This window comes from Branchiostoma belcheri, unplaced genomic scaffold, assembly GCF_001625305.1.
Source record: "Branchiostoma belcheri isolate BF01 breed outbred unplaced genomic scaffold, Haploidv18h27 scaffold94, whole genome shotgun sequence".
Taxonomy (NCBI): Eukaryota; Metazoa; Chordata; class Leptocardii; order Amphioxiformes; family Branchiostomatidae; genus Branchiostoma; species Branchiostoma belcheri.
This window is the reverse complement of record NW_017804620.1, coordinates 904468-922952: the sequence shown is the minus strand read 5'-3', so window position 1 is coordinate 922952 and position 18485 is coordinate 904468. Positions and strand designations below refer to the sequence as shown.

At 41.7% G+C, this 18485-nt stretch overlaps 1 protein-coding gene across 3 annotated transcripts; it reads right to left on the bottom strand.

Moving 5' to 3' along the window:
• Positions 1–1235: 1235 nt before the first annotated feature.
• On the bottom strand, positions 1236–18336 carry LOC109461579 (myc box-dependent-interacting protein 1-like). 3 transcript variants are annotated; one of them, XM_019757953.1, is made up of 14 exons: positions 18214–18336; positions 10672–10755; positions 10226–10280; positions 9736–9812; positions 9027–9140; positions 8428–8535; positions 7709–7870; positions 7304–7386; positions 6700–6814; positions 4391–5077; positions 3830–4354; positions 2808–2978; positions 2040–2141; positions 1236–1376 (listed from the first exon to the last, which is right to left on the bottom strand). In XM_019757953.1, the coding sequence occupies exons 1-14, from the start codon at positions 18289–18291 to the stop codon at positions 1290–1292; spliced, it is 2448 nt and encodes an 815-aa protein (XP_019613512.1). In that variant the 5' UTR covers positions 18292–18336; the 3' UTR covers positions 1236–1289. The 3 variants fall into 3 exon arrangements, with proteins under 3 accessions (XP_019613512.1, XP_019613511.1, XP_019613513.1); XM_019757952.1 differs by having other exon boundaries at positions 3830–5077; XM_019757954.1 differs by lacking the exon at positions 3830–4354 and having other exon boundaries at positions 5000–5077.
• Between the last annotated feature and the right edge of the window lie 149 nt (positions 18337–18485).

The following is an 18485-nucleotide window of genomic DNA, read 5'->3' as shown; positions in this document are numbered from 1 at the left end:
AGGCAACAACTGTCAATAATCAATCGATCAATCAATTATAATTCTGTCAAACAAAATCTCCAAGCAGATACATGGTTTGGTCTCATTTTTCTACATCCTTTTTTGTACTCGTCTTGCGTCTCTTTTAAAGGGAACAATTCGTAACTGTAAAACCATTGAAAAAAACGTACAAAATGGGAGAAAAGATGAAAAAATGCACCAACTCTTGCTTGGAGACTTTTTGACTGAACAAACTGAGTACATATCTCTGCATCGTGAGGTATTAGAAGGGTTGAATAAAGGGGAACCTGACAAAATCTTTTTTTGTTTGTTTCTACCCCAAAATTTAATAATTTTGCTCAGAAAAGTCTGCTATGATTCTGCTATCATTCAATCTTACTCTTGGACTGCCACTAACATTTCAACACTCTTAAAAATGCACAAATCGCATTTCTGTAGCTCCTATTTGGGGTAAAAACATGCAAAATTATATTTTGTCAGGCCTCCTTTTTCAAGGCAAGTTAAGACCACAAGGGTTTGTACATACATCAGAAACAAAACAACCCAACAGTAGGTGGGTCATTTAATATTCATAACTTGTTCATGGGCTTAAGTGCCTGTTTTTTCCAAAACTAAATGTCATAATAATAATAATGATAATAAAAAATGTATCCTGAACAGAAATTTACAAATAGTATCAACATAAAAGATGTCATCAAATTGCAGGGAATTCAAGCAGCAAAAAAATTTGCTTGCTTTTTTTTTTAAAAACACGAACTATAATCTAAAATGGCATTGCATAGAATAACAGAAGAAGAATTGCAGTCAAAACTATGTAAAAAAAACTGGCAAAGTGAATGACGGAAACATGGTGGCAAGAGGTCATGTTACATGGCAGAATCTCAATTTTATGCCTTTTTTTTTTGCTTTGATTCCTTTTTAAAATGTACTGCAAGAGAACTATGGAGTCATGGCAAGTTCCATCAAAGTGCTTTTCAAAGTACAAATGTACCTTCATTGTAATGACTGATACGGTGGCAAGTACCTCAGGAATATTAATTAAGGAAATGACCAAAAGCTCTTTTCTCCAAATGATCAATCGACTTGAGAAAATCAGATGATGAGAGGAAAATGAGAGGAAAATTATTTCATCCATGATCCTGTCTTTCAAAGCCATCCTGAAGGCAGTTTAAGATGAAATCTCTCAAGTAAGCTATCATAATGGAAGTCTGGCGAAGGATTATTATTATTTGTTGTTTTTTTTTGTTGAATTTTCAGTTTAAGTAAAAACGTTGCCTGTTCGCTGCTGCTTAAGTCTGTATCCGTTTTGTGTGGTTTTCCGGCAGCAGACCTTTTGAACTGTCCGACTCCTTCACTCCCATCAACCAACCCTCGTCCTGGAACGGAAGAAAAAACAAGTTAGGAAACTAGAGAAGTAACATTTGCAAAGCAAATGCATAATGTTTACCTTCGGACATGGTCTACTCTGTTAATTCTTACTCAAACACATTCACATACATGTACTACTAGTATATGGTGACAGGAGCAGAGCAGACCATGAAATTGCAACATTATGTAACCAAAAACTAGTAACCATGGTGACAGACGTCAACAAATCATGTCATTGGTCACTGTTTGGAGAAGAAGAAGAGGAAGAAACTGAGCAAAAACTATATCTTTTCCTTTGGTAAACATAATGAGGAATTGGACTTCATAAGGAAGGTCCTTCAAAACATCAACCCACAGGATAGAGCAAAATGGCAGGCTGCCATCAAGCCTCAGTACCAGTCAGGGCTCGAAATTAATGGTGTCCCGATGACCACTGACCACTAAAATTTTTGCCTGGACAACTATTAAGACAGTTTGGGACATTTTAGGGACAATAGAAAAATATTAGTCCATTGAGGAGCTGCAGACCACAACATACACACACAAAACTTGTACGAGTGACCACCACATCTAATACCCCCACCCCAACCGTGCTGGAGCCCTCAACCAATTGAGGTTTGCACAGAATGGGAAGAAAAAGAAGATAATAACATCAGTATATAGATACTTACAGCATCGTCTGGATCCTCAAAAGGAATGATGTGGATGGTTTCTCCTGTCTGGAACGACAACTCGTCTGAGTCACAGCGGGTGTAGCTGTGAGTCGTGATCACCTGAAACAACAAATCAATCAATCTGTCAATCCATGAAAGATACACATCCAGGTAAGGAGATACACAAGAATAATCTCCAAGCAGATCCCTCTCGGTGGCAAAAAGACAGTATCAAATTGGCCAGGCAGTATCCATTAGCCAGAGAAGGTCCGCGGCCACCGATGGTGGGGGTTAAGTGACAAAAAAAGGCCATATATAAAAAGGTAACGATCATTCCCCCACAACCTCTGCTTGGAGATTACACAAGAAAACATACTCAATTGCAAGCAGCTGGATAGATTTTGAAAACTGTCACTGAAAAACTTAATACATGATGACCTGAAACAACAATAATTGCACAAACATTTAGTAAAACTATGTCGATGAAGGTTTAAGACATCCAGGTATTACAAGATTCCAAAGTTATTATAAGCTTCTTTAAAAAGCTTAGGCCACACCAATTTAATTTGCCGTTTCTCAGATTTGCCCTGTCCATTTTTTTCTGATTTTCAGAAAAAAAAAGACTTTAGGTTCTGAAAAAATCTGACAAACAAGCAATTACATTGGTGTGGCCTAAAGACAAGAGAAAGACCTATGGAGTACAAAGTGTCATCTGGAACATTAAATGCACATTCAGCAAAACTACATCAATGAAGGTTAGACATCCAGGTAATAAGATGTACTTACGGAGTACAAGGTGTCATCTGGCATTGCAGGTTTGTTGTTTTCCGTGGGGCTGGGAGTTCTGTCTGGTGCTTCCTCAGCGGCCGGTGTGACGTCAGCGTTCGGCGTGACGTTTGCGTTTAGTTCCACCTTCCCCGGGTCGACGGTCGCTTCTACTTCTGCCTCAGGAACATCCTAACAACAGACAGAAAAATCTCAGCATGGAAGCCAGCATGGACCATGACTTTCATGCCTGTTGACAGGACGTGTTGGTTTATGTCAAACTTTTAAAACAGGAAATCCTAACAGGGGACAGAAAAATCTCAGCTTGGAGGATAAAATGCACAATCTCTACAAGCTGTCACTATCTAAAAAAATATCAAATAAAAAAAAAAATTACTAAATTCATCAACCATTTTCTTATCATTAAAAACACAGGTATAGCCTTCTCCCTGCTGCCTAACCCATAACCAATACAAATCTGGTGCCAAACAACTTGTAACATGAACAAGATTCAAAGTTAAAATATACTCCCTAGGACACAATGATAAAAAAACTTAATCGCACAACAATTGTATGAGGTACAACACGTTGCATCTACTAGTATATACTAAGAGACTATCTAACAAGACAATCTGTACAGTATGGGATGAAAATGCACTTTAAATTTTACAATCAATGGTGGGATTTCTAGTGCCTAGATATCTTTAGAAATCTAATACATGTACTACATGAACAATTGCATTTTTATTGGATTGTGCAAATCCCAATATTTGGGAAGTTAACAAAATGGGTTCGGGGAGAACTGTCACCATCACCAGCCACCTCTACACGAACCACCAGTCTTTTAGTCTTTTTTTTTCTGTACATCTTAAGTTTCAGGCTCCCAAAATGAATTTCAAGAAGGTTTAAATCTACTGCCCATGAACACACAAAGAGTACAACGAACATTGCCACCACCGGCCACTTCTTTATATTCTTTAACCACCTCCACCTTGAAGCCTTGCCGCCACCGGAAAACTTCCACAACGGAAAACCGGACTTACGATCCCCGCCGCCATCTTGCGTGCTTTGTTAACCGTCGCGTACGGCGGCTCCTCCGGTATTTCCGCCGACAGCGATGGCCCCTTGGCCGAGAGTTTGGCGTCCGGAACGCTCGCCTTGACTTCCGGTTCTCCGACTTGTACCGAAGACCACCCGGGGATGTTCGCGCTGATTTCCTCAAGAAGCGAGGGTTCTTCGGCGGTCGGCGCCTTCATGTCGGGGCCATTTAAGGACACGTTTGGCCCGTTGATGGAAGCACTCGGAGCGTCGGCTTTCAGACTCACGTCGGGGAGTTTCGCTTCAGGACCCTTAACAGAGAGGTCTGGGCCTTTTGGTAGGGAAATATCCGGACCTTTAACATTTGGTAGGGAAATATCCGGACCCTTAACTTTTGGGAGAGAAATGTCTGGACCTTTTGGAAGGGAAATATCTGGACTTTTTGGGAGAGAAATGTCTGGACCCTTAATATTAGGGCCCTTGATATCAGGCGGATTGAAGGAAACATCTGGGGCCTTGATATTAGGGCCCTTGATATCAGGCGATTTGAGGGAAAGGTCTGGGGCCTTGATATCGGGCGATTTTAGGGAAAGGTCTGGGGCCTTGACATTGGGGGCCTTGATATCAGGCATTTTCGTGGAGAGATCTGGGGCCTTGAAACTGGGGCCCTTCACATCAGGCGAACCGAGGGAAACATCGGGGGCCTTGACGCCAGGCAGATTCACATCCACCTCGGGGGCCTTGACATCGGGACCTTTCAAGCCCCCCTTGATTTGCGGACCCTCAAGACTCGGACCAGACAAGTCAGGCATCTTCGCCGAGAGACTTGGCCCTTTAAGTCCTGGCATCTTGACATCCGGGCCTTTAAGATCCACATCCGGACCCTTAAGATTCGGCATCTTAAGATCTGGGCCGGAAACGTTTGGACCTTTAAGGGACAAGTCAGGTTTACTTAAGGAAGGAGCGTTTACCGAAAAATCTGGGGCATTAATGTCGACATCGGGGCCGTTAATGGAGCCACTGGGCAGTTTGGGTTTTTCGATTCCTACAGAGGGGGTGTTAACTTCCACGGCTGGTGATTTAACAGAGGGGGCTTTAACGGAGGGGGGGTTAAACGAGGGGGCGGAGAAAGAGGGGGTGGTGAGGGAGGGGCCTTTGACGGACATGCCGGGTACCTTGGCGGATGGCCCTTCGATTTCGCCGCTCGGAAGTTTCGGTTTCGCGATGTTGACGTCTACCTCGCCGTTCTTTAGCTGAAAAGAAGAAAACAAAGCTGAATGAGATCATTGTTTCGTTTCATACTCATACGTGGTAAACTGCCTTTAGGCCTAGCGCACGATTTCATACAGTTAAGTACAAACTGCGTATGACTGGGCTGTAAGGTTGGGACCACTCACACCATGAAGGAACCCTTTGTCCAAGGACAGTCACATCTCAAGCACAAAGTTGTGGATCTCCTCAAACACGGGACCTCCGGCTATACCTACAATCAAAGAGGACATCCCTAACTGAAGCTGAAACTTTCACATAAGAAGAGTGAGAAAATACCAAGGACACAACAGTGGGGCCTACCAGGGATTCAAACCCACAACCTTCAGATCTAGATTCTGAGTCAACAACCCTAACCACAAGACAACCTGCCATCTTCAAGTTCTGAAGTGGAGAATTTGTTTACCTCTGGACCAAGTTTTGTTTGTTTGTTTGTTTGTTTGTTAGTTTGTGGACTGGAGGGAGACCAGCTGCGGGCTACCACAAGGAACCGTCCTTGGACCCCTGATTTTCCTCGCCTTAATAAACAGCGCATGTGAGTACGCCTCAGCTAAGCGATGGAAATTTGTTGACGACCTTAACTTAGCTGAGAGCAGGATGATCGGGGACGCGTCTACCATACAAACAGACCTTGACCACCTCGACGAATGGGCAACATCAAGAAACATGCAGCTACACCCAAAAAAGTGCAAAGTCATGCACGTGTGCTTCCTAAAAACACCGCCACCACTACCAACCCTTTCCATCGCCGGTGAACCGTTAGCTGAGGTGAAGACAGTGAAACTGCTCGGTCTGTACCTCCAGGCCGATCTCGGTTGGAATGCACATGTGGACCATATCGTCAAACAAGGCAACAGAAAACTATTTATGCTAAAACAACTCAAACAATTCTGTCTATCCCGCGATGACCTACTTACCTGTTACAAAACTTTTGTGCGCCCAAGTTGTGAGTATGGAGCGCCCGCCTGGCATGCAGGACTGACCATCAAACAGCGACGCAGAATTGAGTTCATACAGAAACGGGCGTGTCGAATAATCCTGGGCCCAGCCTATACATCGTATCGCGAGGCTTGCATGACTCTGGACATACCTACACTTGATCAACGACGAGACGACCTCACTCTAGACTTCGCTAAGAAACTTGTTAGTTCCAAAGAATTCCGCAGTTGGCTACCACCCACACGTGGGAACACTACTGGACGAACCACACGCTCCAGCAATCTACTTGACTGTCCCAAGGCTAGAACCGAACGCTATAAGAACAGCAGTATCCCATATATGATATCCCTTTTAAATAATCATCTATAAGTACATGAATTGTTATCTGTATGTAATGTCTGTTAAGTGAACGTCAAAGTAATGTTGTCCCTCCTGTAGCAATTTTATAAATCAATCAGTGTTTTAGATCTTAATGATTGTGTAACCAAGTTTTAATGCTAATAATTGTAAATAACTATGATGATTTTTACTGTATACTAATGAATTTTAAAATGAATTAATTGTACAACAGGATGTAATTCAGCCTGTGGCTGCAAATTCCTCGTTTTATCAATAAACCACTTGATTGATTGATTGATTGATTGATTGATTGATTTGTTACACTCACCCCTCCATGTAAGTCTACCGATTCGTAAGGATGGTCTGTGTCGTTCTGGAGTGACGGTTTGTTCATCGCAGCTTCAACAACTTCCGCCATTGATGGAGACGCAGGACCGGGCGACCTGAGAAAACAACAAATGAACAAATAAATCTTGTTTGAAATATACCCAGATGTATATAACATTACCCTGTCCACTATCAGCTTTGAACAGGCTGTTGTTTCAGGGGTCAGAACAGTGCAAAACAACACATGGACATTGTATACAGCATAAATTTTTGAATCGATCATCTTGTATAAGGCCACACATACATTGTACATCTGTATGCAACTGTATGCAATCAGTTGTTCTCAGGTTTCAAGACAAATAATGCTGAAACCAGAAGATGAAACAGAAAGTCTGTTCCTCAAGTAAAGATGCAAGTTTATCCCTACAATACCAGATATACATGTAAAGGATTATTTCTGTGCAGAAGAGCCTCCTTGTGAATCATTCCAGTACTGCATTCTGCAGAACCCTAACCCTGACCCTATTTACTAGTCTGTACAGTCATAAATCAGATTTGGAAACTGAAGGTATGAACAAAATTCTATGCATGGATGCCTGTCATACCTCGGTAGCCTTTTGGTGGCAAACTTCCCAGTGTTTGCCTCCTGCTGAAGCTTTTCCAGCGTGTCTCCCAATCTGCTCTTCAACTGAGGGGGAGGGAAGAGATGGGTACATTTTAAGCACAAACAAACTAGAGTTCTCCCTAAAGATCGGAAAGATGGTGCTTCCACGTCTTATTTTGATAGTGTTTTTCTTCTGTTGTCCCTTCATTACAACTACCAACTAAATGCCACTCATACCCACCTATATGGAAGAATTAATGCTGAAGAGTACAAAATGTCTTTCATTCATTCATTTTTCATTCACTCAGTCTCTCCTTACCTTATCATTCATTCATTCATTTGTTCATTCATTCATTCAATCCTTCATTCACTCATCCATTCCCTCCCTCCCTCGTTCCCTCCCTACCTGCCCCATGTCTGTGTGAAAGCGTTGTTCAGAAGAAAAGAGCGCCTGAAACGTGGAGACGTAGAACCCGATGCGGCTGTCGTGCAGCGCGGGAAGTTCCTCCATCAACCCGTTGTTCACGTCGTCGTAAACCTTCTTCGCCTTCTGACACTCGTCCTGGGCCTGGGGCAAAGGTCAGAGGGCACACAGAGGTCACAAAGAGGTCACGGATAATCTCTTCTGTAGCCAGAACCGTGCCTGTCTAGTTCCATGCTTGAATGGGTAAGGGTTAGGATCAGGCACGGTTCTGGATAGTCTCTATATTGTATCCAGAACCGTCTAGTTCTGTGCCTGAATGGGTTAGGGTTAGGATCAGGCACGGTTCTGGATAGTCTCTGTTGTATCCAGAACCATGCCTGTCTAGTTCTATGCCTGAATGGGTTAGGGTTAGGATCAGGCACGGTTCTGGATAGTCGCTATTGTAGCCAGAACCGTGCCTATCTAGTTCTATGCCTGAATGGGTTAGGGTTAGGATCAGGCGCGGTTCTGGATAGTCTCTGTTGTATCCAGAACCATGCCTGTCTAGTTCTATGCCTGATAGGGTTAGGGTTAGGATCAGGCGCGGTTCTGGGTAGTGTCTGCGTAACCAAGAACGTAGATTTGACTATCCAGAACCACCATGCCTGAGCATGGCTCCCATACTATAGTATGGGTGAAATGTAAAAACATTGATATCTTACCTTGTGTAATTTTGCTTCGTCTCTCTTCTTGGACTGCTGTGCTGCTGTGAGCGTGTGTTTGGCTGCGTCGTAGTCCACCAGCTTTCTCCCACGCTTTGCTATCCTTTGCTGCGGAGGGACATGTTTAACAGCCTCAGTGCATGATGTACTCACTCACTCTAACTCTCACTCACTGGGTCAAGCTTCCCTCGGTTCCAATGACTGTTTTCCATCTCTTCCTATCCTTCAGTTCTACCATCAGATTTTTCCTGTCGAGCTTGGTGTCGTCCATTAATTGGCTAATATAGTTTCTTGCTGGATGACCTCGACTTCTTTTTCCATGATGTACAAAATTACTAAAAAACTGGTGGAAGTACCAGCTACTAAGTAACTAATACCAGCTCAGAAAAGAACAAGAAATCATCATGCCTTCAAGTGCCAGAGTTATCAACCAAGGATTGAGGTGTTCAAAAATTCATTTTTTCCTAGAACTATCGCAGACTGGAACTCGGTGTCACCAAGTACAAGTACAGTATCATCACTAGACAGCTTTAAACAATGCTTGTACCAGTCCACTTTGACGTTGACCTCTGACCAAGTACACTTTGCCCTTGACTGACCTTGACCTCAGGAAACTGGCTCTGGTAGGTGTTGACCGGTGACAGGACTTCTCGCGTGACCTTCTCCTGGTAGTCTGACCACAGCAGGTCCATACTGTCCTGGGCATTACGGACCTGCGAATCAACGCAAAAACTGTTACTCAACTGTGAACTATGTAACACCTTTAGTGCACTATGCACCAAGTAACATCTAGCGTCAGTGCACAGTAATCCAGTCAGAATTGCCCTGATGAAGATGACAGACGGTCACCGAAACGTTGGCTCATAAAAATAAATGGTTGCTGTTCAAAGTTACGGACCTGCAAATCAACGCAAAAAACTGTTACTTAAAGCAACTGGATCAAGCATAAAAGTTCATCATTCTGTTGGTAAAACACATTAGAATTAAACTGTTCAAACACTGGACAACCTGGTTCAAAAAAAATCTTTTGTACACTGTTAACCCTTGTCCTGCTGACAATTTTTACACAATATTTTCAAATAATTTGAAGCCTTGGCCAGCTCATAAACCCTTCTGTTGCCCTGCGGTGGCGTAGTTACTTCCGCATTTGTTGCATTTCGCTGCTGTGTGATGCGTTGCACAAGAAATACCCCCATATACTGGGTGCTATATAGATGGTACTGGATGTGCAACCCATATATATATGGGTCCCACAGGACAAGGGTTAAAAGTAACCCTAATAAATAAAACGTCCTGGGTGTTCCTTACCTCATCCTTGTCTGGCCAATCGTCGCCGTACGCTTCACTCAACGCATCGTTCAGGTTTTTGCTGGCTAGTGACATTGCTGCAGGGAACATACAACATGTGAATAGAAAAGTCATCTCAATAAATCTATCGGTTATCCTTCCACTACATATATGCTTTGTTCAAGAATGCCAAATCGAATGTGAAAAATTACCAATCAAGGATACATTGTACATACCTTAGACATAACATTTTTTCCCTTTGGGTATCCCTCAAATGGCCACTTTTTAGCTCCAATTTTTAAAAGCTCCGCACCACGGAAGAGTGGCACATCCCCCCTTCCCCCCATCTCCCCTCTTGGTCGCTTTGTTCCCTCGACATGCGGCTAGTGCCACTACACTAAAATTAAATCCTACATGTAGCTAGAACCCTGTACAGGTCGTAACAGAGAAAACAAACGCTATGCATATGTACATTATTCACTATCAGCATTTATCACATTGTCCAGCTCACCTTTTACACTGTTTGCATAGTTTTTCAGCTCCTTTTGGAGTTTGACTGCAGCTGCCTGGAACAAAAAATGTGAAAATATTGTTTCAAAGGTGTAAAGCACTGAGCAGACAAAGAGTTGAAACAACTTGTTGTACAAAGAATCTTCTTATACAGTATCTTGCTAACTCCCCATCCAAATTCCTTGTTTGAAATCTTTTTACAGTGACAGTTTCTTTCCTCGTACGGCCAAGCTTTGGAATTCCCTCCCTGACAAGTGTTTCCCACCAACCTACAATCTAAAGACTTTCAAATCAAACGTTCACCGCCATCTCTTGAAATAGCCATGTTTCTCTCATCTTTCTAGTTCAATGCCGAGAAGTGGTCGTATAGGCCTTGCATTGAACTACTCTGTTAAAAAAAAACTCAGTGAATTTTCTTTGCTGAACGGATGAAGTTAAAAAGTTTACCTGTTGGTTGTTGAAATTGCCGACATAATCTTCGAACGTCTCGTCTTTTTCCGACTTTTCCGCTTTGCCGATACTCTGTAAGAACTGCAGCAAAGAGAAGTAAAGAAAATTAGCTATAATATAAGATTATATTATATATACACCACTCTTCATACATGTAGTTATCTGCCATCCACATTCCGGCATGGCAACAGACATCTTTGCACATACTTCCGGCATGTTGACCACTGTCAGAAGGCAACAAAATTTCTTGTTTTTTTCCAAAATCAGGCGAAAATTAATGCGCGCGCTGATGTCATCTATAAAAATTACTTGCTGTGGCCTTATTCTAAAACCAACTGTTGTTTTATACAATAAAACAATTACAACTGGACAGAATTTTAGACTTTAAGATCTCATGACTTGCTTGAGTAACTGTTTCCTTGTTAGACATTACTTGGATGTGTAACCTTCGTCAACAACTGTCCATTTGTTTGAGACACATTTAGCCATTTCCTCTGACTTATTGACATAGTTGAAAAGCGATTAGAGGAGCAACCTGGAGCTAGAAATAACAGGGAAAGGATTCTAACCTTCGAACTTAATTATACCTCTTCACATTTTCTACTAATATCTGTTATTTGCTGTGCTGTGTAGATTGTAGGCTGTGGGTGAGGGTGCTGCAGTTCTAAGAAGCTTGAATGACAAGTAACAGGCTAGGGCTCAAAATACTTTTTTTCAGGCATGTTCTAGTACTTCCTAGTTGATACAGTTTTTTCCATATATCAATGCAGTGGTTTGATTAAAAGTTCATAGTAGTAATTCATTGTTTAAATTTAAACTCAGCCTTTTGTGTTGACTTCATTGCTCCTATCGAAGCATTTGGGGCTATAATAGGATGCCTAGACAAACAAACAAAAAAGGTACATGTCCTATATATTATCTTCTATATGTCTAACTTTAATTTGTTGTGCAATTGGCCATATTCTTGAATCAGAAGAAATAAGTAAATGATCATTTGGACAGCCCATCACTATGTACTAGTAACCAGTCCATTATATTCAATTTGTGATTCTCTCTTACACTCACTTCATTTCACCTTGTCTGCTCCTACATGTGTCTATTCAGGTCCAAATCAGTGTGTTTAACATTTTACTTACTTAATGGAGTGAAGTATTGTTTAGGGACTTGTCTGAATCTCTGTCTGTCTGTCTGAATAATTTGTGTGTGTGTGTGTGTGTGTTACATGTAGTACTAGTATGTTTGCCTGTGTGTGTGTGTCTGTATGTGTGTGTGCCTGTGTGTGTGTCTGTGTGTGTGTGTCTGTCAGTGTGTGTGTGTGTCTGTGTGAGTTCATGTGTGTGTGTGTGTGTGTGTGAGAGAGAGTGTGTGTGTGTTCGTGTGTGTGTGTGTGTGTATGTGTCTGTGCGTGTGTGTTCATGTGTGTGTGTGTGAGAGAGAGTGTGTGTTTGTGTGTGCGCGTCTGTGTTCGTGTGTGTGGGAGAGAGAGTGTGTATGTGTGTCTGTGTGTGTGTGTGTCTGTCTGTGCATGTCTGTGTTTGTGTCTGTAATATACATAACATTATACAGTGTTGCAAGAGAGGGGGTGAAGTCTGCCATCTCTGATTGCCGTACATCCAAATTGCATGACCACCTGGCTTAACTCCTCCCTGCATGTTGCGTGCAAGTCTTAGTTCAGACTGATGGACTTTGATGACTAAAAGCTTCTACAAAGTGATCCAAAACATGACACTACTACAGACTACAATATAAAGTCACGGCATCACACAAATACTGTATGTGTGGCCTTAGGCAGACAACAATACAACTGGGGGAGGGACAGAGAAGCCATACTAGTCTAGTGCTACATGTCTTTCAGCCTACATTATAACTCATTAATGAAAACATTGCGCTTGACCACCCTATCCATCCTGTACCTGGGATGCAAAAATTGTGATGTCACAAAGTCAAAGTGGGGCCAAAATATGTCTTTCATTGAGCATTTTGCAGTTGATTTGCAGAATTTTTTTTTTCTTTTTGCAAATCAGAATAAATGGACAAGGCGAATCTGTGAAACAAATAATTAAATTGGTGTGGCCTACCAAACACAGCTCTGATTTTCAACCTGACAAAAACACCTTCTTTCATATCTAGCTGCATATTCTAACAGCATGCCTGAATTTTCTGACAGCAAGGTTCCTTATGTTTACTTGTTGTCATAACATGCAACACTACTGGTACATGCATAACATACCGGCAGTTCTTACTTCTGTGAGTCACCTGTAAGCATTTAAACAACATGCTAGCTTATAGTTAACTCTGTGGTCATGCAAAACTTCTGTGTGTGTTCAGTGACATTAAAACAAACTACTGATGTGTTTCTTTCATTCTAGTCTGAATTTTTGAACAGCAAGGGTTAAAACTAGAGGGAGGGGCACTGAGTTGTCAGTAGCCACACCAGTACATGCATGTACAACATAGTCCTGTTTTTTGTCACCTGTAAGCAATACACAACATGCCAGCTTATAGTTAACTCTGTAGTCACGCAAAACTTCTATGTGGGTTCAGTGACATTAAAACAAACTACAGACATATTTCTTTCATTCTAACCTGAATTTTTGAACAGCAAGGGCTAAAACTAGAGGGAGGGGCACTAAGTTGTCAGCAGCCACACTGGTACATGCATGTACAACATAGTTCCTGTTTTTTGTCACCTGTAGGCAATAGATAACCTGTTGGTTTATAGCTATCTCTATATTCATACACAACTTCTGTATGGGTTCACAGACATTTAAACAAACTGCAAACATCTTTGTTTCATTTCGGAGAACAGTTTGAACAGCGAGTTTCGTGCGTCCAAAAATACCGTGGGTTGTTTTGAATATATTTGTCTGCCGGGGCCTGGCTGGTGAGGAATGGCAGGAATGGAGGGTTTATTTGCACAACAAACACACCAAACATGTGTTATCTGCCGGGGGCAAGCCTCATGACACTGGAAAAAGTTAGCCTCCATATTATGCCAAAAACTGGGAGTTTTGGGGGTCTTCCTGGTCCTTGGGAGCTTTTATGTGCTATTTTCTGAATGCATATAGACAACATAGCCGGCCTGGTTGAATTACCCCGTTTTTTTTAGAACTGGGCTAATCAGAAAACAGCCGAAGACCACCAAACCCCCAGTTCTATAAGCCTGCTACGGAGGCTAATCAGAAAACAGCCGAAGACCACCAAACCCCCAGTTCTATAAGCCTGCTACGGAGGCTAGGAAAATGTACACGAGGGCTCTAGAAGACTCGAATAAAACTGGGAAAATTCTCAGCACAAGCCATAGCGTTACACGCGACATTTTGCAGGCTGGAGTCGGTGATTAGAGCATGCAAATTGCAGGTTTGGTTCAGGAGCGATTCTGAATCGGAATTTGAGAGGAATGCAGGTGTTGGAATTCTGCCAGGGGCGATCCTGGACAGATCTACAATCAGAGCTTTCAGACTACTGGCATGGTGATTCATCAACAATACTCATACCTGGCCTGGGCTAGAAATACTGTAGCCTCCGTAGCAGGCTTATAGAATGGGGTTTGGTGGTCTTCGGCTGTTTTCTGATTAGCCTCCGTAGCAGGCTTATAGAACTGGGGGTTTGGTGGTCTTCGGCTGTTTTCTGATTAGCCCAGTTCTAATAAAAACGGGGGTAATTCAACCAGGCCGGCTATGTTGTCTATATGCAATCAGAAAATAGCACATATAAGCTCCCAAAGACCCCCCAAACCCCCCAGTTTTTGGCATGCTATGGAGGCTAGAAATACTGGTGTTTATTATACTTTTGTGTACACGACTACCCAAAATTGGAGCTGTGCACCTAATTTTTGACTGTGGCTGCACCTAGATATTGTACTTTTGTAGGTTTAAGGCTACTATTAATTATAGTATAATAGTCTATATATATTGTAGACAAATAAATATACAAGTATATTCCTGACAATGAAGTGTGAAAATATGAAAACCTTTGTTCTTGTTTAAATAAAAGTTTGCTATAGAATTCCTGATTCAAGTTAGTCAGTCATATGCATATTGGTAATAGCTTTGCTGACAAAAATTGTCTTATGTTGTGCATTCGAAACCTGCACCTACATTTTCTAGCTTTATTATTCCCAAAAATTGATTTCAATCCCTGTCATTACTGATTGACTGGGAATTTGATGGCTAATTTGTGCAGGTACTTTAATGGATTATATCCTGTCCTTTTCTGTCCTCTGGTCATATCAAATCTGGTCATCTGCAGGGATTGGCGACAAATTAATTAACCTAAAAGCCCAGGGATGGAACAACTTGTTGCTGGAAGTACTTTCACTACTGTAATAAGATTTGAAGGACCAAGCTTCAATCTACTTAATATAAAGCTTGGTACTATGGTAGATTTCTACTCTACATTTTCAACTGATATCAAAATTGAAAACTTTTTTTTTTCAAAATTAACAGAGGTTTTGTCTACTTCTAGAACTTGGTAGAGTTCTATTCTGCATTTCCAACTTGTCCTTCCAAATTGACAACATTGCTTGAATAATTAACTGAGGGCTTCTGCATGTCATTTTTCATAATTTGTTGAAACACATTCGAATGTAGCATCATAATCGTCAGACCAAAACTGAAGAGTAATCATGAAATTTCTCTTGATTTCATGACACAATACAAGGTTGAATACATTTGGTCCCAGCATAATTAACATACCAGTTCGTTGAATGTTTTGTCCTTGCTATAAAACATTAATGCCAGCTACCCAACATGACCCTGACCCTGAAAACAGAACTTGTGACAAGAAGTCACGCACGTAATAATAGTGACGTATGGGGAAATTTCAACTCATTAACTGTGATGACTATGGTCAGAACTCAGAAGTTATAAAATGAACATGAATCTACTGAATATAGTTTGTGTCCAGTGTGCTATGGGTCTGGTAACTGAATATCAGCCTAGGCTGGTGTTTAGACATATGAAGGAGCCTTAATTAAAGGCATCCAGTGAAGTTTTTAGGGCTTGGAAACAAGATTTTATTTGACCCTCATGGAGCAAAAATACCCAACATTCTGATGGAAAATGGTTACTAGAAGGGCCCTGGGATGATTTTAAGGGTACCACCCAGAAATTAAAGGACTCATCTTGGGGCTTGTTTCTGCAGCGTTAAAAGCCCAAAGTATGAAATACTGACTCAAATGTGTTAATGTGAATCAGTATGTGTCAATATCACAAAGATTGCCTTATTCAGAATATTTCCAGTTTTTCTGCCCTGAAATCACATCGGATGCCTTTAATAAACAGAGATGTGACACTAGATTAGGCTCCCAAGGAATGTCAGCTATGATGAATTCAAGTTTGCGAAGTCAGGTTGACATAAACTGCAGAGTTATGGTATCATATTTGTACATTGGGCCATATCAATTCATTTTCTTGGTTATTGGACATTACATTGTAATATTTCAGGATGTCAACATAAAAACTTGAATCCAACACAAACTGTTTTTTCCTTAGACTGTTATTAGCATTAGACAGTTTTTTGTGTTAGCACAATAAAACGTGATCTTCTTACCAACTAAGAAAGAAAGAAATTAAATTGGAGTGACTTTACACAAAATAACAAAAACATGTACTGAATGTACAGGTAATTAAGTGGCATTTTCAAGGAAAAACAAACTGCACCCTGAGACTTATTTGTGAGATTGGAATGCAGATTATGTGTCAGGTATGTCGGACCAAAGTTTATCCTTGGTTCAAGGTCATGCTAAGGTTACCTGATAAATGCAGCACTTCTTGGTCCAAACTAAAGCTAGTTCTTGTTTTTCAGGACACATGTCTAATTATTTTGGTTTGTTGGTTGCTAAGAATGAAAGGAAATCTAAGCCAGGAGGTCAATAGGAATAAAAAGTATGTAGGAATAGTCAGTACATGGCTAGAGAGAGGAGTTACAATTACAGTGAGATTTAAGTGTTCTTGGGCCAAACCAAAACTATTTCATGTTTCTGACATTGAAGGACACTTACACAAGGACAAACATATTAAATAGCTCTCAGATAGAAAAAAATGACCTGGAAAATCATCATGTGTCTGAGCGAAAGTCTGTACCTTGGCTAGAGAGAGTGAATTATAATTCATATTAAGATTTTTAAGCTTTCCTTACATTCCTCTGTTATAAAGTTGCTTCAGTTTTCAGTTACAAATGTCTCAGAAACACTTAGGAAATGAGTCGATACAGCTTCAAAAATCAAATGTGCAGGAAATTGTCAATATCCTAGCAAAGAAATTCAACACCAACATGAACAATCATTTTGTGAGAGAGAAAAAAATTGCTGGAGTGTACTAGTAACTACTATGGCAAAAATGTAACTTTACAGATATACAAAAACATGGACAAAACTTTATCACTATATCAGAACTAGTGTACTTTATCACTGTCAAAACATGCAAGTAGTACTTCTACTTTTCTAGCAATTTTAATTGAAAAAGAATGTAGTTGTCTAATCCTAATACTTCCTGTAAATTCAACAGTAAACAAAGTAAATGGGGCACAGAAATACCTATATACAGTGTATAATGATTAAACCTTTGGGGAACTTATTTTATTAATAACTTGCACATTGCTCGTGATAATGCCTCAATTTCCTCTCCTTGTTGACAAAAACAGTTTTTGTGACGCCCACGATTCACAAAGGTGGCTTCAAGACAACAACAATCATCACCAGGTGAGAAAAGTGGGAGTGGACATACAGGTACGTACAGGTGTCCTGGTACAGACACATCCACCAAAACTCCTAGCCTCCACAGGATGCCAAAAACTGGGGGTTTTGGGGGGTCTTCAGGGTCTTTGGGATCTTTTATATGCTATTTTCTGATTGCATATAGACAACATAGCCGGCCTGGTTGAATTACCCCTGTTTTTATTAGAACTGGGCTAATCAGAAAACAGCCCAAGACCACTAAACCAAACCCCCAGTTCTATAAGCCTGCTACGGAGGCTACAAAACTCGGGACTATAACTTACACCGTCAACAACAACAAACAATACTCGAGCGTACGGAACGCGCAGAGTGCAGCGAAGCAGCAGGTTTAAAGGGAGAAAAATGTGCCGTGGGCAGGCGACATTTTTGTGCAGTGTGTGTGCAGATCGCCCCCGGGTACCCAGGCTTTAGTCAGGCACCCAACCGTGTACGAACCTGTTCTCACACACCAAAAACTCGCCCCACAACTCGCTATTAAAATTCCCTTCTGTTACCACCAAGGGGTAAAATCGCGCCCGGTTTTCGTATTTTTCGGGTCAGACCGCTCGGGTTGGGTACAGGAGTCTGCTAAAGTTGGTGTGAAGGGAAGGAAATGTGGATCTGAGATCGCAGAATTTCTTCACACACCCAAAAACACCTGACAGCTCAAAAATCCATCAACTTTCATCAACGCGACGCTGTCACTCCGACACTCCGGGCCGTTTTTTTCACCTTAAGTCCTCCTAACCCACGCATTCCTTTACATCCCCAGATCGCACAAGACGTCTTCTACCTCCTGCGTCTTTAAGACGAGTACTCACCCTTTCCTTGGCGCGCGTGGCCCGTTTGATGCTCTTCGCGAAGACCCCGCCTTTCGCTTCCCGGCCCCCTTCCGCCATCTTGACTCTTCCCGATGGGACCTGTCCGCGCGGGGCATCATGGGACGGCCCTGACGGGACATTCCTGCAGACCAGTGGACTGGGACAGCGGGGGCTCCCTTGGGGGATTTGCTGATACCACTGGGACAGCGGGGGCTCGATTGGGGGATTTACTGATACCACTAGGACATCGGGGGCTCGCTTGGGGGATTTAC

Coding starts and splice junctions, on each gene's coding strand:
- LOC109461579 (XM_019757952.1), bottom strand. CDS start 18,291: ATGGCGGAAGGGGGCCGGGAAGCGAAAGGCGGGGTCTTCGCGAAGAGC. Junction 8,536..9,026: donor GCCAGTTTCCTGAGGTCAAG/GTCAGTCAAGGG, acceptor GTCCCTCCGCAG/CAAAGGATAGCAAAGCGTGG. Junction 7,871..8,427: donor ACGAAGCAAAATTACACAAG/GTAAGATATCAA, acceptor CCTTTGCCCCAG/GCCCAGGACGAGTGTCAGAA.